Below are 22,970 nucleotides of genomic sequence, written 5' to 3'. Positions count from 1 at the left end.
GCGGTTGAGGTATGTGTTTCCGCATGCTGGCTCTTCTAACCTATAGCAAATGTTAAATTTGAGTTAGCAAAGATTCAATCAGTTTCGATAAACAATAAAATAATAATAAATATCCATGTCAGTTGGTAGAGATCTGCAGGAAACGTCTGACTTTTAGAAGTTTAATCTTTTTGCCTCTTTCTTTCTCCTTGCTTGCCTTCTTCCTCTCTCTGTTTCCCTTTGCAGGCACAAAGGAGAGCAGTTTGTTAGTCTTAATGTTAGCTGTGACACGACTGCACTTTCACAGCAGCTCTTTTCTAATTTCAGTACCACCCCACCAGCCGCCTGAGGAACTGCTGAGTTATTCCCCCCAGGGCTCTACCTTTCTCCTTTTATGTGAAGGGACACTCTCTGTTTTCTCAGAGCACATTTTAGCCTGAATAAATCTTTCTGAATTGCCTGCAAAATAAAGTTAACTCTTTAGTCATTAAAGCCTCTAACTTAATTTGTACATTGCCTGTGAGTAGAATGATACAGACAAGAAGTAGTAATAGGAACAAAGGATGGCTTTACACCTAGGGCAGGTAGCACTGGGGGTTAGTGTACCATTCCTACACTTTGTAACTTCTCCGTGCCTTGGTTTTTCCCAAACATAAATACAGTGGGATTTATCACGGCTACACCAAGCCACTGAAGTGCTTCAGTGGGCAATAGCCTGTATTTAAATAAGAAAGGTGATAATATCTTCTCTCCCATTTCGAATCAGGAGTGATATGAATTACTTGAAAAGGTGAAAAGAAAGATTCCTGTATTAGAAAGGCTCATTAGCTTGGATCATGTCATGAAAATTAAATGCTCTGCCCAATGTGTCACAGAGCTGTGGCTCTGAATTTATACCTTTCATGTTCAGTACGTATAGCCTTACCTTTAACCCTTCTTTTGCTTTTCAACAACCTACTTGATTTCAGATAGGCAACTGTCATCAACTTCGAAAGCACTCAGATGGAATATGTTTAGTCTAAATATATTTGCCCTCTTAATCCCATTGTGTCTTGACACAAATTACTGCTGCTCCCTATTTGAAGACTTAATGTTGAGCTTAAGGGCGCAAGAAATGGACTGTAAAGTTATTAACAAATAACGATGGCTGGTTTAATGTTTCTTACAACGTCTTCTTACAGAGCTTTTATAGAACAACAAAAATCAAGAAAAATTGAGATTGTATCTAAAATTTTGCAAGAAAAAGCTTCTATTCTCAAGCAGAAAAATCAGCAGTCCTGTACCAAGGCAATTAAGAGTGGGGGTAAATGTAAGGATTCTTCACCATGGAGAAAGAAAACATGGCGCTATATTGAGAAGACCTGCAAACATCCAGCTGGGGCACTACCACAGGTAAACAAAGGGCTGAGAAACATCTTTAGGTTTATTTTCTATCAGAGCTGTAGGAAAGTGAATTTTGACTGTGCCTCTGGATAGAACAGGCTGCAGCCAAATACCAGATAGGACAGAGTAAGTGGAGAGTGATGTCTCCATCAGCCTGTTAGACCTCCTAATGACCACTAGTCTCCCTGTTTTTGATTGTTGGTACTTTCATTCAGGAAGCCACTGCTGCTTGGTATGGATGCTTTTTGGTTTCCATTTGTATTTCTTAAGGGTATTTGTAAGAAGTGTATTTCAGACAAATGAATCACAACTGATCCCGAGAGGAATAAAATTACATTGACCCCCATGTAAGGATTTGGATCAGTCTGTCAGCACGAGAGAAATGTTTCTAACATATAAGAATGGAGACTATGGTGTGTTCATGACAACAGATTTCTATTTGTTTGGGTTTCTTTCATGTATTTGTTTTGTTTTAATTGATCTGCACAACATTACAGGCAGTACTTGCCTGGAAAGGAGAGGTGGGATGAACTGAATCCCATGAGGAAGCCTGTGTCTGCCTGCAATCCTTATGTACTTTAAAGAAAGGGGGAGAAGGGTACATTGGTTTGTGGAAATAGTCACAACAGAGCAAGAAAATCCTTGGCTATCATGTAGGAGATGTAACAAAAAAATGTACAAAACCCGAAATTGTGTACAGTCACTATTCACATGCCCACCCTCCTATAGGACACAGTTATCATCCTATAGATGCTCATTACTGTAATATTATCTGAGTTGTCATTTTAAGAAGGGATTGGCTTAAGCTGTCATCTTCAGCCTTTCAGCTTTATAGACCAGTCACTCTGTATTAAAAGATCTCCTTGGAAACTGTTAACTGCTCACGTAACTGCCCTCTAGTAAATTCTAATGGTATATCAAGATGTATTTTCTCCCACAGGAGTCGCAGTGCTCTCCATCAGTTTGTTCCCCAGCTGCTGAGATAACTGCTGCTGTAGGAGAGTGTTCTGAAAATGTCCCCCATGAAGTGCTCTGTGAAGGTGATGAAGATGAGGAGAGGAACAAGATCCCAGCAGAACCAGAGCTCCCAGAACTATCGAGTCAGGAATGTGACTTGCACAAGGTAAGATCTGTGATGATTTCCCTTATAAATAAGAAACAATAGATGCGTATTTGTCCTATTGTTACGTTAATGTTTTGGAATTATTCATGAAAGTGTCTAAATGGATTAGAAAAGTTTCATTTCCCTCTCTTGCAGTTGTAAAGATCTGAAGAAATGACACTGGCAGGTGCTGTTTTATGAATGCAGCCTGAAATTACTAATTATTCTGCAGTTACCGTATCATTATTGCATGGATACAGAGATTCAGATGTGGGAATATCAGAGGGTAATTGCTGTTTGACTCTGTCATCAGAGTTTTCTTTTCAGGAGAAAACAAAACTTCTGTTTTAGTTCAGAGACCTGTGAAGACATCACATTGTGTTCACAACTTTTGTTCCAAACTGGGCAAATGAAGCATCATTTGCTACTTACTGCCACTGTGTTTTTTATTGATCTTCCTTTTTAGACATCCGAAGAAGAAATGGATACAAAGCATCTGGCTACAAGGACGATGAAAACCAAGATTTTAGAGGAAAAAAAGGAGGAATTCCAAACTACAATTTTTAATAAGGCAACAGTATCTGGTCATGAACATCAAGGACGAACTTTCTATAGTAAACCAAGCTGTGTTCATTTCAAGGTTTGTGGCCATTCCACATAGGATCTGTAAGGATGATGGATGTCTCTGCTAGAAACTTATATACTGGTGTTTTGATCAAAATGCTGGGACACTGAAAAGATTCTTGTTGGCTGCTGAGGGTTAACACTAACAGACAGCTAAGGGCCACAGAGCCCCTGACCCACTCTGTACTTGAAAAGCTTGCCAATGTGGCCTCACACAGCGAATTTCAGTGTCAGAGGGATGCACCAAGCAGACAGCCCGCAGGACTCTGCTTGTCTTGTGTCAGTGAATGCCCTGTTACCCAGCTTTCATGGCAGGGAAATACAGATCAGCTCGATACATTAGCTGTGCCCATACAAAGAAAATGTTGCCATGTCTATGAAAGTCTTGGAAGTCTATGGAGTCTTGTGCCTTGTGCTGGGGTAAAACTGGTTGTTTTGTTATTACTTGTGTGAATGTTGTTTCCTGTAGTTGATACCTCATGATATGTTTGGTATTTCAAGGATTTTGATGTTGGTAAAATCTACAAAAAGAAGATAGTTTTGATAAACGCATCCTACGGCATTAACTACTGCAAACCAGTGGGAGTCAGTGCATGGCTGAAGGACTTCATCAGCATTCAGTACGTAAAACTACCTGTAGATGTGTTCCGTGTTTCAGTGGGGCCCAGCTTACTAGGTATCCCCCTGGCTAATAGCATTCAGTCATGTATTTTGTCTAGCCTGTTTTTGTCGGGCAGAATAGGGCTCTAGTTGTGCCTCAGTGATTTCATTTGGAGTGCAGCTGTGAGACTTCTTGTCTTCTGATGGGCATTTTGTTTGCATCACAGACACCATGAAATGAGGCATTGAAGTGACTGGCAGTTTCTATTCAAGATGATTTTGATATAGCTTGCAGCAAGCAGCACGTTCTCTAATCACTTGCAGCAACCTTCTTTTTTCCTCTTCATTTCCTATTTGGATAGTGGGAATGTTACAGATCCATGGTTGAAACTGATGCTGGCTTCCCAGGTGTTAGAACAGGTGATGGGTCTGCTTCATTCTTAACAATGTTTATTGAGCCACAGCTCCACCAGTTGCCTTGTTTGTACAGTGAAAACATATATAAGTATTCTTCACTGTTCCTACAAGAGTAGGAATGGGGAACTTCATACATGGCTTTAATTGGGAGCTCTATGCTGCTTCTCTTCATAGGTTTGACCCACCTGGTAAAATGCCTGCTGGAATGTCCTGTGAAGTGGGGGTAACCTTTAAGCCTGTGGTAAGTGCACCTCAGTGGTAACTTTGTCAAATAGGCTGAATCTTTGCACACTACTTGGCTGGTGGGGTTGCTTTTGTTTTTTAGATCAATGAGGATCTGGAAGGAGAAATCATGTTTATGGCCCAAACAGGATCCTTCTCGGTTCCACTGAAATGCACAGCCAAGACTTGCATTGTAAGTGACTGTTTAAAGTCAGAGTAACAGCAGAAAATGCGAGACAGCAGGAGAGTGCCCACAGCTGGCAGTTACCGGACGCTGTTTTGAAATGAAAACTTCAAAGTCCTCTTCTTGGAGAAGTGAATGCTCATATGATGGACATCACTGACTATCTGGGACAGCAGTAATGAATGCTTTCTCTTCTTACAGCTGGCACTTGATACAGTGCTTGTTGACTTTGGCACTCATGTGGTGGGAGAGACGATCTCACGAACTGTCAACCTGACAAACACTGGAGCTTTGGGAACGAGATTCAAAGTTCAGATATCAGCAGGTAACAGCAGCAGATGTGGAACAACAGCAGAATCTTCTACTACCACAATGGTAGGTTCAAAAGCATCTCCCCGAATTAACCAATCCCATTTATAGCATGAAAGAGTAACAAGAAAACACAAGGACTTCTGCAGCTCCTTGATGAAGTTGGAGCTGGATACAGCTCAGTGATCGGTCACAGCAGAAATCATTTTTTCCTGAATATTTTTGATAGGTTACTCAACCAAGCAGTGACTCTGCTCCTGAAAAGAAAGACAGCAATAGTTCTGTGTCATCTGTGCTTGAAAAGGAAGAACAGATTTGTCCTGATGGTAGTGAAGAACCAGCCTGCTGCGTAGCCCAGGTGGAGCAGCAGAGGACTGAGACAAGTTCTACAGGTGAGCTGATTCTGACAAACTGCTGGTGCAGGGTTCCCAGACTTCACCAAATTAAGTAGTTCATCATGCTAGTAGTAATGTTACATCTCTTTGTATGCTGCCTCAACTCTAAATCCTCCGGAGCTCAGAAAAAAAAAGACTAAAAATAATGTACTGGCACCATTATATCAAATTCAACAGAATCTTGATCCTCCTCATTAGTGATCAACAATTCAGCTTCAGAGACTGCAAAAATATTATCATTTTTGTCTCAGCAACCAAATTCCCACCCCTCAGAAGAGAAATCCACACGACAGGTTTATTTTTATAGTCTTTAATTCTAGTAACAAGAAAACAGAAAGATGAACCTCATAAGGCTTCTTCTCATCCCTAATGTTTACTACGTACTTAAGAAGATCCCGTACTGTACAAGAAAGACTTAACTTCTTCAGGATATGTGTTGAATGTTTCTTGTGTGTGTTGATCACCAACCTCAACCAACCTCAACCATTTTGTGTTGTTTTTTTTTTTCTTGCTGCTCTGTTTGATGCACACATCCAGCATTTTGTGGGTCTGTTGGTGTTTGTTTTTTCTTTCAGAACAACTTGCTCAAGATGCATTCAGTTTCAGTCCAGATAAAGACACAGACAATGCACATAATTTAACGAAACCCTCTCCTGAGGAAACAGCAATTGAAATTATGTTGGGAAAGGTAATGAATGCCCTGAAATACATACAAGATTTTCAGTAGTCTAAGCCTCCTACATCAAGTAAATTGCTTTGACTCTGCTGGCAAATGCTGAAGTACGCAATCAGTTTCAACCCTAGTGGAATCCACTGTTTTAGGGTTAATGAAGGAATCATAGAATGTCTTGGGTTGGAATGAATGTCTTGGTTTGCTCCCGTGCTTTTTTATAGCCAAAAACTCTAAGAGAGGTTCTCCTTAAAACTGTGTTGCTTCCTGTTTAGGTTACTGAAGGTGAGATTGGACCCTTCAGCTCAGTCAAACTTGAGATGATATTTATGCCATCTATCCCTGGGGATGTGCGGGCAGAGTTTGTGATCGTGTTTGACAACTCAGACTGCAAACCAGTGAGTGATTTTGTGTAAGACTTGCTTCAAACACTGTTGAAACCCTCCTACTTCTGCTTCTACCATGAATTACAGGAGTGCAGATCTTGTGCTAAAAGCAGGAGAAACAGGCAAAGGACAAATAGATTTATAGACATAAGAAATAACAATAAGGTAACCTACGACAAACAGTAGGAAACCTTATAAATCATGGCCCTTCTTTCTGATGGACTATGGTTGTTGAACCTGTAGATTCTCTCAAATTTCTAAGCAGCCATTTATCAGACACCCCACTGGAAAACATCTATTGTCCTGTATATAAATCTGAAATTATTTTCCTCTGTTCCCAACCCACGCAGTTTATTTTCTTTCTGATATATCAGCACTGGAATTATTTAGCACGAAGTAGTGAAACTGATGTGTGAAGGCTGGGACAGATGACAACTTTAGTTACCATTTCAGCATATTTTAATTCTGCATTTTATTGGAAGCCAAATTCTGCCTGGGAACACTTCACAGAAGCTTGCCAATATACATATATATATTTAAAAAAAAAAAAAAAAAAAAGAAAAAGAAAAAAGAAAAAGGAAGAAAATATCCCAAGAATCTCAGTAGGCCAGTCTTGGCTCTCCCTACAGTCTACAGATGGAACGATCTACAGATGGAATAGTCTACAAAAGAAACTGCAGATGCACACTGCACATTCCTGTGGATGCCCTTTCTTTCAGCTCTGGCAGGGAAGGATCATTTTTATCCAAGTCTGAGCTATGTGGCTGCTGAAATTTAGACTCGAGGTCATTATGTGGAATATAGCACCATACTGCCTTTTTGTATAAACAAACTGCAGCCTCCTGACTTTCCTGCACATTCACTTAACTCTTTATTTCTTTTCAGTTTCTTGGGCAGCACGTTATCCCTTCACAGTCTCTGGAAAGGAGTCCAAACTAAAATATAATTCATTTCTGTTCTGGTACACAGTCATATCTAGGCTCTATTTTGTAAAATATTCCTACAGCTTTGTTTAATTAAGATACCTTTAACAAGTATGTATTTTAGCTGTAGGTTATAGCAGAAATTCTTGCTGTTTAGATCAGTAACAATTTGAGACTAACAAAAATAAGGATACTCCTGGTTTGTATTAACAGCTGTACTTCAGTGCCATTGGAGTTTCTATTGACGTGCCAGTGTGGGTGCCCAATCCCAACATTGATTTAAAAATCTGTATGTATGACAGACTTTACCAGGATTCCATTGACATCCGGAGCAGGTGAGCTGCCTTCCACGGCTAATTGACGAGATCTTAAGTCACCAGGTGATATCTCAGGGGTCTCTTGTACCAGAGATATCTGGTTATCAAAGCAGGCTAAAGAACAGTTTTGCACTTTTTATTTTCCCCTGGTGTTCAGTAGGACATCCTGATTACAAGCCCTCTGAATTTCCCTCTACTGTGGAAACTAGACTTGGGTATACCACTACCCTAGATCCCCAAGAACAGCACTAGCTATGAAATGTCTGAGTTAATAGATGCCTTTCCACTCCTACAAGGTTCCTTGTGCTGTGCCTGTTCTGTGATAGAGCTGTTAAGTCCCGAGGGAATAGCAGCCCTGGTGAGTTTCATCATACGGAACTGCAAGCTAAATATTAGGGAGATAAATGTGCCTAAAACTGAGTGCACATTGGGTGTAATTGATTCAGCCAAAGAACTTTCTGAATGCTGGTTTCATGCCAACTGTTCCTTACTGAGAAGGTCAGTCGCCAGTCTTTGTAGACACGTGCTGTGATGCTGGGTAAATCAAGTCAGTCCTTTTGCATTTCCTATAACACAGGAAAGATGCAGCCTTTCCTGAGCTATACATGAATTAAGAACTGCATAGAGTGGCAGATACTTTTAAGTATACAGATAGTGATGAATTATGAATTATAATGATTGCCCAGATATTTTTTGTACATATGTATTTCCATAGTTTGCATCAGGAACGTCTGAAGGCTCCTTCTGTTTGCACTGTAACAGAAGGACAATATTTCAGCTCATTGGCTCCCAGACATTTCTTGCTGTAACATTCTATTATATGAACTCTTACTCTACTAATTGTCTTCAGGTCTACGTTGGATGTCTTTACCTAATGCAAACCCTATGAAACACTCAGCATTCCTATTTCACCAATCTGCATATCTTAGATTCTATTTAAACAAGAGATTGGGGTGGTTTTGTGGGAGGGTGGGGGAGACTGGTTCTGTAGAAGACATCCATTCTAAACCTCTTACAGACTGCACAGATTCTTCACAGTTGGAAAGAAATGAGTAAAGCTGTTATCTCAAAAATTCAGCCTACAGATATGAGAAGCACGAGTTATGTAAGAGGTTTTACTTGGTGAAGATAACCCAGGGATAAAAGTTACAAGCATGGAAGAAAAATAACTACCCTAATGAAAACTTAAGATTTCAGAGGGGTCCCAAATATAGAAGCTGTCAAATTGCTTAGGCCTAATTTTTTTAGCTGAGAGAACTTTATCAACTTCCCCTAAATTAAAAGCACTCAGTATGTATTATGCTGTCCTTAACACCTTGGCAAATCAAGTCTTCAGTTCATCTCCCCACCTCCTTTGTTAGGAAAAATTGTTGCTGGTCTTTATTTTTCTGTTTCTCAGACAGAAGAAGAGTTCTTCATTGCTAAATTCTCCCTGCTGTCAGTCATAACTGAACAGAGATCCTGCCTCACCAGAGGACTCTGAGCAGGCCCTGTGCTGCAGTGAGCACCAGTCAGATGCCTCAAACACTGCACAAGTCATTCCTACTGGTTCAGATAGAGAGGATGTATTTTAGCAGCAAATAATTAGCTGGTATTTCACAATAATTTGGCTTTGACTTTCCACTGACCTGACTTATCACTGTGCTGCACTTTGATAATTATGTTCCAATCAGCTGTGTACATTTGCCTGAAATACAGCTGGGTTTACTTACAGTAATTCCAAAATCTTGTTTTCTATACTTAACTTAAAAGAATGCAAGTGTGTGATTTTGCCGTAGCAGTTTTACTTGCCCTTCATTTTCAAAGGAAGCTTGGAACAGTTATAATTTTAATGTAGAGCAGAGATGCAAGAGAGGGAGGGAGGAACAACCTGCAAGAGCAAATGTTGCCAAGATGGCAGCACCAGTAGCCCTTGATGTCACTTGAACACATCTGATCTGTTTGCAGAGCAAAAACTACGCTGCATTTGAAGTTTGAGGTGTGCAAAGAATTGAGCAAACACATGAAGCTGCTCCCAAGAACAGGTTACATTCAACCTCAATCATCCTTCAGTGTGCAGTTGAAGTTTCTGCCCAGGTAACCCACCAGCATTAATATTTTTGCCATTTAAATAACGTCAGCAGGAGGCTGTCAATGCAAAATCTGAGCAAATCAAGTATTTTTTTCCTTCCTTCACCTGATGTCTGTAGCAGGCTGGACTTCACACTGCTGGTGTCAGCTCAGTTGTAGACTCCCTTCTCCCCCTTTAAAAGATACCAGATGCACAAAGAGGAAATTAACTTGGATCGAAAACCTATGAGGAAATGCTTTTCCTGTAGTGACAGCAGCAGTGTCAAAATCCTAGTAGTTGTATTCCTGGTAGACTGCTTCCATTTCTGTGGGGAAGCTATTCTTACACGAAAGAGAAGTTATCTGGGCAGGTGGCTACTTCATGGATCAGTGATCAAATCATTTCTGGACAAGCACTCCGGTCTTGCTGGGTAAGGAAAGAATGGTTGGACTCACTGTTCATATCTTACCCACGTACATTTTCCCTGGAATGTGAACACAACGATTTTGATTTTCATGTAGGAATTCATATAACATCTTCAGAGCTGCTAGAAGCCTTATCTCAGCAAGTTTCTCCTTTTCTACTTCACAATACGTCTGTGTGTACAAACGTAACTCAGCCATAGAAACAAAGAAAGCCATTTTTTTTTTCATAGAGTTACACATTTGGATTTTCACTGATGTGCTCAGCATCTCTTTAAATCAAACCCAGTTCTAAAATGGGAGAGTAAGCATCAGCATCCTCAGCATGTTGGTTAGTGTTCAAGGAACCAAAAGTACTTATAATTCTTGTAACATACCAAATCCTATCAGGTTACTGTAACAACAACCATTATCATGATGTTCTTCCATTCCTAAACTTCAGATGCTGCAAAGCACTGTTATACTTACAGAGTAGATAGAAGCATAGCTTGGATTTAGAAAATTAATCTGCCTTTTGAAAAATGAGGAAGCTTCAGAAAGGAGATTTGATGAGATTAAGGCTTTTCTGACACACAAAATAAGTATCTGGCTGTTTCAGTATATAGATCATATTAAAAGGCCTAACACACTGGAGAGTGTGTATGACAGGAAATGAGCTTGCTCCAAGCTGATGTGGAGAACTGAGCTAGTGACACATTTCTTTAAATGCTTCCTCATGGACTTAAGCTCAGTTTCCTCAGGAGAATGAAGAGCTCTTTGAAAAGCAGCACAAGTAAAAAGGAACACTCATTCAGCAAGACTAAGTAAGCAGATAAGATGACTGAAGGCTTGGGAAGCTCCCCCAAGTATTCTGTGCACACTGAAATGCATGGTCAGATGTTACAACGCTCACGTAACTATCTGGGTGCTAGAAGCAAAGACCTATTTTCTGCTCATTTGAAGGCAAATTCTCTAATCTGAGAATTCATTTCAGCATTCCCAAATACTGCATCTTCTACTTTATTATTATTATTATTATTATTATTATTATTATTATTATTATTATTATTATTTGTATTTGGAAGTAGTTCTGCAGATGCTGGCAGTCTAAATCTGATTGGTCTCTCATGCTTCCCCTTAATGGCTTTAAAGAACAAAGATGCTGCTATCAGAAAACAGTCCAAAGGATTTCAGTGTCTCTTCCCTGAGGCACAACAGCTACTTTAGAACCCATTGCTGTGTACGTATAGTAACAATTATTATGTTTTCCCCCGGGATCATTTTGCAACACATGAATTCCTTCTGCTATTCTAATGTCCCGTGACAAAGTGGAAGCTGATACTTTATTCCTACTTTATTTTTATCTCTGTGTTCTATTTTTAAACAAGTTAACAATCACATCTCAGGCTTGCAAAATAAAAGCCAGCAACATCTCAGATCAGTATGATGATCGTGAGTGGGTGCTATTTATTTTTTAACCATCCTTTAATAATACATTAAAAAATCGCTAGCAATTCCAATAGTAGTAGTAGGAATATTATCAGTGTGAAGTCCTAAAAACAGGAAGCAACTCACTCTGGTGCTGTAAGACACCATAAATAGACCAGCAGAGCTAAAAATGTTAGCTTTTGTATTGTCTTGGCTTCAAGCTCTGAAACTGAGCTTATGATAGCAAGATGCTGCAGCAACAGAGCACACGCCTCTTGTAAATGACTAATCTGGTACCTAATCAGACACTATTGGTCTCCAAGTGTGTTTCACTTTATTTATGTCTTGGTGCCATGTGATCCAACCGGTGCTACCAATAGGTAGAACTTCATAGGTCACTGTAATTCTTGGTTGGCATTTTCATCTACCATTCTCCCTGATACTTGTATATGTAAAGCTTACAATGCTTTTAACTTCATAGAAGCATTGGAGCTGGTGCTTAACCCAGTCTAAATGTGAATACTCTGTAGCACAAATACAACATCAAAAGTAGAAGCCTTTTCCTTTGGTTCAGAAACACATCCATCACAGGTTCATTAATCCCCTTTGACAGAAAATAACCACAGTATTTTTATGAAGCTAAATGCAACTTTTTTCATTTCAGGCGCTCCCTCCCCGAAGACGCAGGGAGCTGTTTTAATGAAGAGACAAGTGTTCTGGAAGCTCCAGTGACGATACAGATTGCAGATAATGTTAGTTGCTGTGGGGCTTTTTATCCTGTAGATCCGTATTTGGGCAAGTCCTCCTTTGCTGCAGCGTGAGGTTTTGCTGTTCTGCTGTCACTGCTGTGCTTTCCATCACATTACAGTGTTACACCTAACCTTGCTTTACAAGTCAAAGTCCTGTGACAACAGCAAAAGCCATTCACACTGGCAATATAGATCTCGTGATGGTTTTTCCTTGTCAGCATGTTTACAATACTGACAATTTAATCCTTTCTAATTAGTGTTTGCTTATTCCCTTGCAGTTTCTTCTGTAACAGAGCTCTCACAATTTCTTCATCCTTCTCTCTACTGTTGATGTAGCATATTCTTAGAATTCGTGTTATCTGGAGATGCAGATGTGATTCCATTCTAACATACAGAATTTCAGATAACTAACAGGGCGGGGTTTTGGCAATTATGTTTTCTAAAGAGCTATTTATTATCGCTTATTTTTGAAGAACAATGAGGCTGAAGTTCAAGATAAATATGTTACATTTACATTTGCTGCTCTGAAAGAATGTAGTAGAACAACTTATTTTGTGGTTCTCTTTTCTGATGATGTCTCACTTAAATTCTTTCCACGTGGTACTGCAGGTAGAGGTTTATATTCTTTGCTTTTGGGTTTGTTTCAGGCTAAACAAATTAATCTTACTGTCCATGCAGTTGTTACTACTTCTGACTTGGAGATCAGTCCATCAGAAATCAATTTTGGATACTGCACCATCTATGAAGCTGTGTGGACAAACGTCACTTTGATGAACAAGTCCATCTTGCCACAGGAGTTTGGATTTGTGAGACTCCCAGAGGTAGGTGGTTATCCTGAACACAGCCCTTCTTGTATGATATTTAACTATTTGGAAACTGTGGAAATTGAGAAAGGTGATTAGCGTGGATGGTAAGAAGCAAAGGAAAGAGATTCCACCTAAACTTGACTTAATGGATTTAAATTTCTGCTTCTCAAGCTCCTGTAAGGTTAGTAAAGTGCACATCAGTCAGATGCTGGGCACTGCAACTCAAATGGAAGCTTCTTGATTTGTTTTCCTGACATTTCTACATTTAATAACAGTATTTGCATCTAATTTTCTAAGTTCGGTAATTTTAATAAAAGCAGTAGTAATAACTTTGATATCTTATTATCCTAACAATTATTTCTTATCTTGCTACTTTGAAGTTTGTTGACATTCAGCCCAATGATGGATTTGGAGTTCTTCTTCCTCTTGAAAGTCTGACATTGCACGTAATCTTTAAAGCCAACAAGGCAAAAGAGTACAGCTTTGAACTGACCTGCAAGTCAGAGGCTAATAGGTATGTGAAGAAATTTCAGCCATTCACATAACCCTGTCCAGTAACAAAATCCCTGCCACTATGAAGAGGTGAGGCTGGGACAGAACTGTGAGGCAGGTATGGATTCAGTTGAGAAGAGTTGCTCATTGCTATCAGTTTCATCCTTAGTTTACATGTCTCATGTGCAAGCTGTTAGCTTGCCCCAGGTCTTAGCCTGCAATGTTTTGCCTGCTTTTTGAGTGCAATTACTGAATATTTTTTAAGTTATTAGTATTTGTGTGTGTGTGTGTGTGTGTGTGTGGAAAATGCTTCATGCATTAAGCTACGCTGCTAAAATAATGATGACAAAAAACTTAATGATTTGACTGGATGTATTTCTTCATAGAGGAAGAGTTCATGTATGGTTCATAAGAATAGTGTTATTTTCCATCTTTATGCAGAATTTCCATTGTAAGCTTGAGAAATTCTTCTTAAATAGGGACTACAGGATCAGTTTCCTATTTTTCGGGCTGATGAGGAGACTATTTTATGCTGAAACAATTTATCATGTGTTTATTTTTAGACAATTCAAGTTGTCATGCAGAGCAGTTGGAGTCCACCCACCTCTTGAATTGTCTCATTCCTTAGTTCAGTTTGCTGCAACAGCTCTAAATGATGTGTCTACAGCAACACTGTATGTGATGAATTCCCATGTGAGTGCCAACTTCTTTACTCATGCAGTCCCAAGGATTGGCAATGGGGAAGTTGCCCCTGTTGGACCCACTTCATTTGAATTCTGCGTGCCAGAAGACTGCCCTGTGACAATCGTGCCTTCTGTTGGAACTGTGCTGCCTGGAAAGGTGCATTCGCTTTAAATGTCAAGTGTTCAAACACATCTTTTGATCATCCAGATCTCTGCCTGTTCTGTGACTTGCAAATGATGCTGAAAACAAATTATTAGCATAGTTGGAAGACTTCACCTGGAACAGTTTTAAATTAGACTTAAGGGGTTAACCATCAAACCTGGTTTATGGGAGATGTTCCCTGTGTATTCTTTCCCCAGTGCTATTGCTATGATTTATTTGAAGAAATTTCAGATATCAGAAAGAATGGTCATGTAATAGCTGCCCACTGTGATGCAGCAGACTTCAGAAAAGCTGAAAGTGATCTCATCCTTAAGTTTGTCTCATTAGGGGAATATATATATATACACATATATATATATATATATTTTCTATCAGATATATGCCCCTATCAGGCTTTGTAGGTATAACACATGTATGAAAGATGAATTCTGCCTATCATTCTTGTGTGTGTTTTCTCTCTCCCAGAAAAGCTTGATTCAAGTGTCCTTCAGACCAACACTGTCAGATCAGCTAATCAGAGAAGAGGCAGCTCAGAGGCTTTGTGAAGCAGCTGCAACAGGGGCAGAAATACAAGTAAGGAATGCTGAGAACTAGCACGTGCTGTTGGTCTGTTACTTCCCGATATTTGTTTCTCTAGATGGTATTTTTATCATAAAATTATTTCCATGTTGAAGCCCAAACTCCTGATTGATGTAAGACCTGTCTGTACAGGAGTGCACTGCTGCACTTATTGCTCAGTGAACAGACTGCACATCAGTTTTACTTCACTGTAACATTTTCATCCCCTATAGGACAGGGACTCAATATTTGTAAAGGAATGTCTTGGTTGCGTTACCTGTGATTGGTATTAGTGTGCAGGTATGCTGTGTGTTTGCAGGAAGTGAAGAAAGATGAAAAGAGAGAGCGAAAGAAATCAAGTGTTTCCAGTTCCAGACAGCAGTCCTCCGGACAGGTTGTAAGGACTGGAAGCACTAAACGCCTGAGTTCTTCAGATAAACCAGAATCTTCAGATAAACCAAAACCAGTTCCAGAATCCAAAGAGATAAAGCCTGAGTAAGTCAGCAAAAGCATCTTCTATCAATTAAATGAATTCTCTTTATAATTCTTTATAAATCTACTAAAACCTGCATGTGGGGAAAAAGCCAAACTGTAGTGAAGAAATAACTTCAGCTACATTGCAAATGCTGCTTCCAAAATTAGCGCTGCTTTTACGCCACGCAGCTGTAACCTCTCATGTAAGGCAAAGAATCCTTTTATATGCATCAGAGAAATTGAAGACTTCAAAGAATCTATCAGAAAGCATGAGCTATGGCTGCACTGGTAGATTTGGCTGCAGGATACAAGAGAATGATTTTAAGGGGCAACTAGACAGCTGAACTTTATTACCAGTAGAAATTACTAAAGGATACACCTTTTCTAAATAGGTCTAACAGAGCTGAACAAATTCAACCCAGATGGAAACTATCCATTCTGGTGCGTTGAGACAGTCATTTAGTGTCACTGCTATGCTGTATTTTGAATGTCTAACAAAGAAAAAGTAAATACAGCTTGTTTAGTAGGTACCTTTTGATATTTTTTTTCCCTTCTTTTCTCTCTGACTTACTAAGGCTATTCTTATTCCTGGATTTTTCTAGCTCGGAAGCTTATACAGCAGCCCAGGCATTCCTGACAAGGAATTTCAGAGGAAGGTTTGAAAAATACACCATACCATGCTTTGTTGCAAGTGGAGATATTGATGAAAAGAGAGGCTTGGAAAGTCTAAGCTTCAGGTATTCCACACACACACACGACTTGAAGTGAGATCTTTGTAGTTCTTGGTATTTCAGAAGGTTTGCAGGGAAGTGGTGGGCAGGTTCATTTACTCCTTTAGTTTATTTTCAGATTTGTTTCCTAGGTCAGTGGTAGAAATGCATGCTCACAGCCCACTAGTTGGGTGAGAATCTTACATGCAATCCATACTGCTGTGTGAACAAAATAGGAACCGAGTTCTGACACTCGGTTTCTTTCGCCTGTAAAATTTTAGAGCAAATATCCTTCTATTCTCTCCCCAGCCCTTGTAACACCTTGTATTTGGAGCTGCATTGTCCAGCTGTAGCACCATCTGTTGTGGTCACTTCAGATAACGGCAAAAACACGGTCGATTTTGGTGATGTGGCAGTAGGTATGAGATTTGAATTCAAACACTGAGTTTTTTCAGTCTTTAATTTCTTCCGAGCATAGTTGTGCATTTTCTTTTTGCATTTGGTGGGTTTTTTGAATGTCAGTAATGAAATTAGCCCAGTGAAAGGTAGTCAGGTGGAAAATTAGGAGCCTATCTGGACTGCTGAGGCATATAAAAAGCTAACTTGATACTGAAATGTGGAATCAGGAACTTGGCAATAGACTGTGCAAATTTAAAAGCATTTGAAGGTCTCTATTTGTTAGCCATAGAAGTGGAATGCATGTTTGATGTGGGTAGAAACATGATTTAAAGGAAGCAATGGTGTTGGGTGTAAGCTTCATTATGGTTTTAAATCTTGTTTACATTCCCAACAGGCTATACAATACTGAAGCAAACTACAATACAAAATATCTCCCCGGAGAAGCTGGAAGTATCCTTGTTTGGAACACAGCAGAGTTAATCTGTCATTCAGTTGCTGTTTGTTTTGAGCCTTATCTGTAGGAGTGGTTCAACTCTAAATTAAGGAGGAGATTCCTCCAGTCTCACTCTGAAATCTGGTGACGTAAGAAATACATTACCAAGAATATTTAACCAATATATCGTTCTTTCCTCTTAGTTATTGATCTTCCATATTTCTTTGGAGATGGTTTACACATGTTCTTTTTTGTCCAGAACAATACTTGGAATCTGCTCTTGTGTCTCTTTTCCCTGTTCTTGTTCATAAACTTTTTTTCCCTTGACTTGCACTTCTTTAGCTGCGGTTCTCAGTTCTGAATCCCAGTGGTCCCTTCCTGTTGGTCAGACCAGTTAGGATGCTTGAGCCAGGTGAAATCAAAGCCTTCATCATCTCTTTTTCTCCCAGTGAGAGTAAATTGGTGAGTAAAGAGTTGTAATGGGAACAATAAGTGAGGCAGAAGAGGGAGAAATAAGGGGCTGAGTTATATACAGGTATTGCTGACTGAGCTATGTCTGTATAATAAGCAAAAGTTTGTTGCCTGTGTGCTAAATTCAGAAGTTCTGTAGTAACAGCTCACTGGGGCTGGGGGTCCAAGGGCAGAAGATTTGGGTGGCTCAGAGGGAGGCTGACCTGGAGCCCAGGCAGTGCTGTGGGGGGGGGTTTCCTTCAGCAAACGGGTTGATGCAGACATCTCCTCAGCAGTTTTTTGAAATGCTGGACATCCAGACTGTAAAAAACAACTTGCCATTAAGGATCACTGGTAACGGGGTGATGGCATCAACCATCTGCTCTGTGGAAGAAGTACTTGATATGGGCTACGTCCTAACCAGAGAGAAGGCAACTTCCACGTTCAAGGTAAAGCTGAACCAGAAAGCGTATCAATGATTTCTGCAGGTAGGATGAAGAGTTCTATAGTTCCTAGACTGGTGGAATGTGAGCAGTAGGCAAAAGAACAGAGCTTTACAGGCACATCTGGCAGAATGATTTGGGCTGAAGGTAACGATGCTGTGCAGAAGGGATCTTGTTTGCTGGTCCTGTGCTGCCTGCAGGGTTCTGCCTGTGCATAATATAAAGGGATGTGATACCTTCTATAGAAGAGAAAGAGCCTGTGTCATCTTTTCTGTAGATCTAGGCAGTATAGAGAGAGTACACAATAGTGTGGTAACACAGCAAAATAAATCCATCCAGTTTACAAAATAGAGATCCCATAGGCCTGAGAATCAATTTTCTTCATAAAAATGCTGTTGTATAAATTCATGTTATCAGATACAGAACACTTCCATGCTGACCCTGCAATACTCCATTCATCTGGATTCATTTTCATCCACGAGGGACAAAGATCAGCAGAGGGTTCCGTCCTTTCTTATGTCGTCTTTGCAAGGAGTTACAAGTTTTACTGCTGGTAACTTTTACACACTATCTAATAGCAGCAATACTTTATCACATTAGACTTATATGAGTCTGTCAGAACCTGGGGCATCACATGGCTGAAATGAAAGGCACAATTTTGTCTCCCCAACAGGAGCTGTACTAAATCTGTCAGTGTAGGTAGCTGTAAGTCTATGCAGCCTGAGCAGACATCAAGAAGGAGACACCAGTGTTTGAATCTAGATAAGCCTATACAGCATTTTTACATCAGAGCATATTCTGGGTTGTCCATCCCTGTAAGAAAGATATGGAAAAATATGGGGAGGGTATGGTGATGCCTCTTCAGCTCCACTGGGGCATTAAACAGATAAATGGACTTATCTAGAATTTGTAATGCTCTGTTTTGCCACAGAACCATTTATCAGATCCTATTTTGTGTTCTAACAAAAATGAAATGGGCTTAAAATAAATGCAGAACTAAAACTGAACTGTCCTTCTCTCTCACCTATATCCTTGTTTCCATTTACAAGGAACAGAGAACCATCATCATGGTCCAAGTGTGTTCAGTGTCGATCCAACAGAAGGAGAAATTCTTGCTGGGGAAAGCCAGGACTTTACTGTTACCTTCAGTCCTGAGCATGAAGGTCTGTACTATTCTGAGTGTCTCAAGGTTGTGCTCTTTGGCAAGGTAAGGCAATCAAGATTTTATCAGTATGGATCTTAGTAGGAACTGTAAATAATTGTATCTAGGACAGGATTTGTAGGCAGAAATATTATCCTTATCAGATTAACTGATATAGGTAGGAAACGACAGGGTTGGGACCTGCTGGCTTTTTTCAGGTTTAAATATTCAGTTTCTCATTTATAACAATTGTAACTTGAGGTTCAGTCCTGTGCACAGCGTGAACACAAGAGGTGATGGGAGCTAGCTTGCTGCCACACTGATGAGCACTGCTCCAGCTGGGTTCTCTGTAAGTAGTAGTTAATTGTAGAAGGGAGCAGAGCTATGATGCACAGTGCAAACTGGCAGGTGCACTGAGTACCAGGAAGCGGCTTCTGCATTCTCTCAGCATGAAGGAGGAGGCTTCCATCTGTAGAGCAGCAGTTGAGCTTAGATGGAGCCCAAATCAGGACACACGGGCTGGCAGCACGGCAGGTAGCTTGATGCTATAGTCCAAAAAAGGATAACCGAAAGATAATGAAGGGTGACCACTAATGACCATCAGCACACACTGCAAACTGAGTAGAAATAGAGTGACCAAATAAGTACTGTTTCCTCTCCTTGCATGTTTTGTATCCCTAGATTATCTTTGGAATTGCAGGTAAGAAAGAAAATCAGAGTAAAATGGAGGCTGGTTCAAGTTTACTAACTTCAAGCTGAGTTTGGCAGCAGATGAGTTTTATTTTTTCAGTGGCTTTAGTGTAGTTATTGCAGTCCCTTCTGAAGCACACTGCCTAAGAATAAAATGTCTAAAACAAAAGTGCTTGAGCAGACAAGACAAGGGGAAGATGCAGGATTCTTGTGTTAGTGTGTGGTGCCTCCTGACATTGAAGGTAAGCAGATGATAGATGATACCATTCTTCAGCAACTGAGGCTGTTGTGTCAGTATTCCAGTTACAGTGGTGCTTAAGCTGTAACCTGTATCCAAAATATTCTTGTCCAATGTAGAAGACTGTCCATGTGATTCAGCTCAAGGGTGCAGCAAGAGATCATCCCATGTTTGTGGAAGGTGGAATTCCACTGGATGTGCCCACTGAGTCCTTGGCTGTAACAGTACCTCTGTCATCAAAAAATGCACAAAAAGAAGGTAGTGTGCTGCCGCTTGTTTTATTACATATAATAATTTCCTTTTCTTTTAAGAGAAAGTATGCTAAGGATAACCTTTCCACAATGAGAACAAGTAAGATTTACGGTATAACCAATATTCATAACCCCCCCCTCCAAACCTGCATGAAACTTTCTCTTAAGGAAAGATTTTATCTGAATTCTAATGCAGTTGTGTCTTAATGAAGGTCATGTATCTTTGCAATTTACCTTGCAAATACCTATTATAATTTAATACTAATACAGAGGACCAAGCTGTATTGATTTTCTGCCACTTCTCTGATGCGCGTTGAATATTTATAAAGTTGTTTTGCATGTTATAGCATAAATGGGATTGTCCTGCTATGAAATAGACATGCTTTCAGGGGTTTGAGCTTATCCTCAAAGTGTACTTGATTCATATTTCTTTAGAGCTACGAGAACCAGTGAAGTCCATTCTCCTGCTTCTGGAGCACACTGAGGGAGAGAATGCTCTACTGCCAGCAGTGACAGAACTGAAAGTTGGAGCTATACAGACAACTCAGGCTGCATCAAAGAAGGTGAAGGTAATGCAATCCTATATCAGGTGCTGTTATAAAAACACTGCTAGAGTGTAAATGGTTACCAGTGCCTTCTGTCAAAAGGTTGCCCTCCAGGTTAAAAATGACTCTCATGTTTTTCTAACAAACTTCACACGAAGTGGTTATTATGTATAAAGAAACTGAACTGTCTGTGATGGAGGTGTGTTGTGTTTCTTGTAGGGCGTGGAGTTCTGTTTTGATAACCTATCACACCTCCAGAAGAAGGGATTTGCTATTGAACCTGTGAAGGGAAAAGTTGATCGTGGTCATGTAAAATGCATCAGCGTCTGTTGGGTGCCACCTGCTGACTTTGATGTAAGTAACAGTTGCACATTGCTTCTTAAACCGCCAGCACTGCAGCTGTGTTTTCACTGACTTACAGGATCAATACAAAAGCTGCTTTGACACATTAGGATACAGGAACAAAAGCCAGTAACTATATGTATGATTTGAAGGCTTTCTATCTCATCTTTGACTTCCATTCATCTGTGTGAGAACAAGCATTAGTCACTTGCACTTTACGGGACTTAAAATAACTTCGTACAGACCACCGCATTATACCAGAATACAGCGCCAAAATACTGCTGCTATTCACTGAAAGATTCTGCTTTGTTCACATCCATGAAGTGAATTTCTTCATGCTCCTTTTTCAAGGAAACCTGCAGTCCTGCTGATACAGAACTAGGTTCCCATGGATCATTCTGCCACAGTGTTCACATTTCTTTTAAAGTTTGGGTTCCTTTTCTTTTGGTATCTTCCTAGAAGTCAGTTTCATTTCTGCTTTATGAACTGCTTCATGAAGCCTGTTTCCTTGGCACCTCCTGCTTTTTTTGTATTGCAGAGTCTTGATATGACTTCAAAACAGCCCTAGGGCTGTAACTGCCCTTCCAAATTAATCTTCTTGGGTACTTGTGCAGACTGAAAGAATTCACTCTGCTAATTTTTGTTGTCAGTACTGTGTGGGATGGCAGAACGAGTGGCCTAATCCAAAATTAAAAGGATGCTGTCATTGCTTGGAAAGAAGGCAGGAAAGATCCTGGCACGACATACAAGGCTGACATAGTTCCTCTTGGCAACCACTAGTTGTTACACAAGATTGAACACTAAATCATGGCTAAGGGGGTTTGCTTCTTTCCGAACCCTTGCTGCAGCATTCTTTGCTGCTGCCTTACCCAGTTGCTGTGGATGTAACGTGATGACAGAATCTGTAGTGCTCTGTGGATAGAGCACTTAATCACTGCTACTTTGTTCACTGCAGTGTGAACATGGTGTTGAAGACAGGAAACAACCAACCCAGAGGGAAGAGAGGTAACCTATGGCTACAAGGGGGTGCACCTTACACCTGAGCTGAAAAATAGTTCAGAATTTGGCCAGCTGACCTATTCTGTGTACAAAAGAAATAGGCTGTTTTTATGTGTCGGGTTTTTTTTTTTTGTAGGCCAGTGCCCCCCTGGTTGAGACAGCCTTCCTGAACTTAAAAGGTGACATCAAGGAATCCTACCGAATCCTCTTTGTGGCAACAGCTGCATCTGCTCCCACTTGCTGAGGGCCCCGAGCTACGTGGAAGGTGAAGACCTAATATTTGGGAAATCACTGCATGTCAGTTGGAACCTGGGAAGATTCTGAAACTGTTGCAAATATGTGAGGGGAGGAGGAAAGCAGAAAGGAAAGTAACGCATACAATTCCTGCTTTTCTCCCCACAGAATCTATATAAACTCCATATCTACTCGTTTTACTTTTAGACTGACCTGGTGATGCTAAGCTTGTAGTATAGGGAAGAATCAACATGAGGCACCAAGTAGATACACCTACTGTTAATTGCAGTGTCTTCTAAAGGCAGGAATTCCCTCAGAAAGTATCTTTTTCCTGTTACCTCTAAGTGGGTGAGTTTCCAACAATGTCTGTTTCTAACTTCACATGCATTTTAATGGCTGCAGTGTTTTTTGTTTTCTTTTTTTTCCCTCCTATGACCAGAATAAAGCACTTTCTTTTCAGCCTCCTCCTGCTAGTTTGGACAGTCATTTTTGCAATACAGTGTGATATCTCCATGATCAAGAAGAGAGAGTGACCATGCTGCTTACGAATCACTGTCCGTGATTAGACACTAGATTATGGCTGCCCAGGAATTTAATTTCTGTATTTGTTTTCATTTGAATTCTGACTAAGAACAGATTTCTGCTGGTTACTGGGGAAGCTGAAGTGCCCCATGGGTTTAATTTGGTTCAACAAGTGGTATCCGGTTCAGGGAAGAGTACAGAACCAGTTTAAGATAGGGAACAAGGGAGCAGCGAGTCAGTAAAACTCTGGAGCATAGA

The 22,970-nt window shown here is 40.2% G+C and overlaps 1 protein-coding gene across 6 annotated transcripts in view; it reads left to right on the top strand.

Moving 5' to 3' along the window:
* Positions 1-22,654, top strand: part of CFAP74 (cilia and flagella associated protein 74) — a 35,389-nt gene extending 12,735 nt beyond the window's left edge. For 2 of the 6 annotated variants that reach the window (XM_072353985.1, XM_072353984.1), the window contains exons 11-39: positions 1,161-1,371; positions 2,303-2,485; positions 2,931-3,104; positions 3,590-3,708; positions 4,280-4,346; positions 4,431-4,520; positions 4,713-4,886; positions 5,050-5,212; positions 5,791-5,903; positions 6,161-6,283; positions 7,408-7,529; positions 9,459-9,587; positions 12,055-12,142; positions 12,787-12,960; positions 13,326-13,459; positions 14,001-14,277; positions 14,749-14,856; positions 15,161-15,336; positions 15,918-16,052; positions 16,335-16,444; positions 16,819-16,874; positions 17,200-17,319; positions 17,604-17,756; positions 18,168-18,303; positions 18,800-18,957; positions 19,939-20,077; positions 20,506-20,639; positions 20,835-20,969; positions 22,093-22,654. In XM_072353985.1, coding sequence (XP_072210086.1) covers positions 1,161-1,371; positions 2,303-2,485; positions 2,931-3,104; positions 3,590-3,708; positions 4,280-4,346; positions 4,431-4,520; positions 4,713-4,886; positions 5,050-5,212; positions 5,791-5,903; positions 6,161-6,283; positions 7,408-7,529; positions 9,459-9,587; positions 12,055-12,142; positions 12,787-12,960; positions 13,326-13,459; positions 14,001-14,277; positions 14,749-14,856; positions 15,161-15,336; positions 15,918-16,052; positions 16,335-16,444; positions 16,819-16,874; positions 17,200-17,319; positions 17,604-17,756; positions 18,168-18,303; positions 18,800-18,957; positions 19,939-20,077; positions 20,506-20,639; positions 20,835-20,969; positions 22,093-22,200 — 4,009 coding nt within the window. In that variant the 3' untranslated portion in view covers positions 22,201-22,654. Of the gene's footprint in view, positions 1-1,160; positions 1,372-2,302; positions 2,486-2,930; positions 3,105-3,589; positions 3,709-4,279; positions 4,347-4,430; positions 4,521-4,712; positions 4,887-5,049; positions 5,213-5,790; positions 5,904-6,160; positions 6,284-7,407; positions 7,530-9,458; positions 9,588-12,054; positions 12,143-12,786; positions 12,961-13,325; positions 13,460-14,000; positions 14,278-14,748; positions 14,857-15,160; positions 15,337-15,917; positions 16,053-16,334; positions 16,445-16,818; positions 16,875-17,199; positions 17,320-17,603; positions 17,757-18,167; positions 18,304-18,799; positions 18,958-19,938; positions 20,078-20,505; positions 20,640-20,834; positions 20,970-22,092 lie in introns of those variants that run through there. The other 4 variants (XM_072353986.1, XR_011905658.1, XR_011905659.1 and 1 more) reach the window with 4 other exon arrangements.
* Positions 22,655-22,970: the final 316 nt, after the last annotated feature.

The sequence above is a fragment of the Excalfactoria chinensis genome, chromosome 20, assembly GCF_039878825.1.
Source record: "Excalfactoria chinensis isolate bCotChi1 chromosome 20, bCotChi1.hap2, whole genome shotgun sequence".
Lineage (NCBI taxonomy): Eukaryota > Metazoa > Chordata > Aves > Galliformes > Phasianidae > Excalfactoria > Excalfactoria chinensis.
Note: the sequence above shows the minus strand (reverse complement) of the source record. Positions and strands in the feature narration are given on the sequence as shown.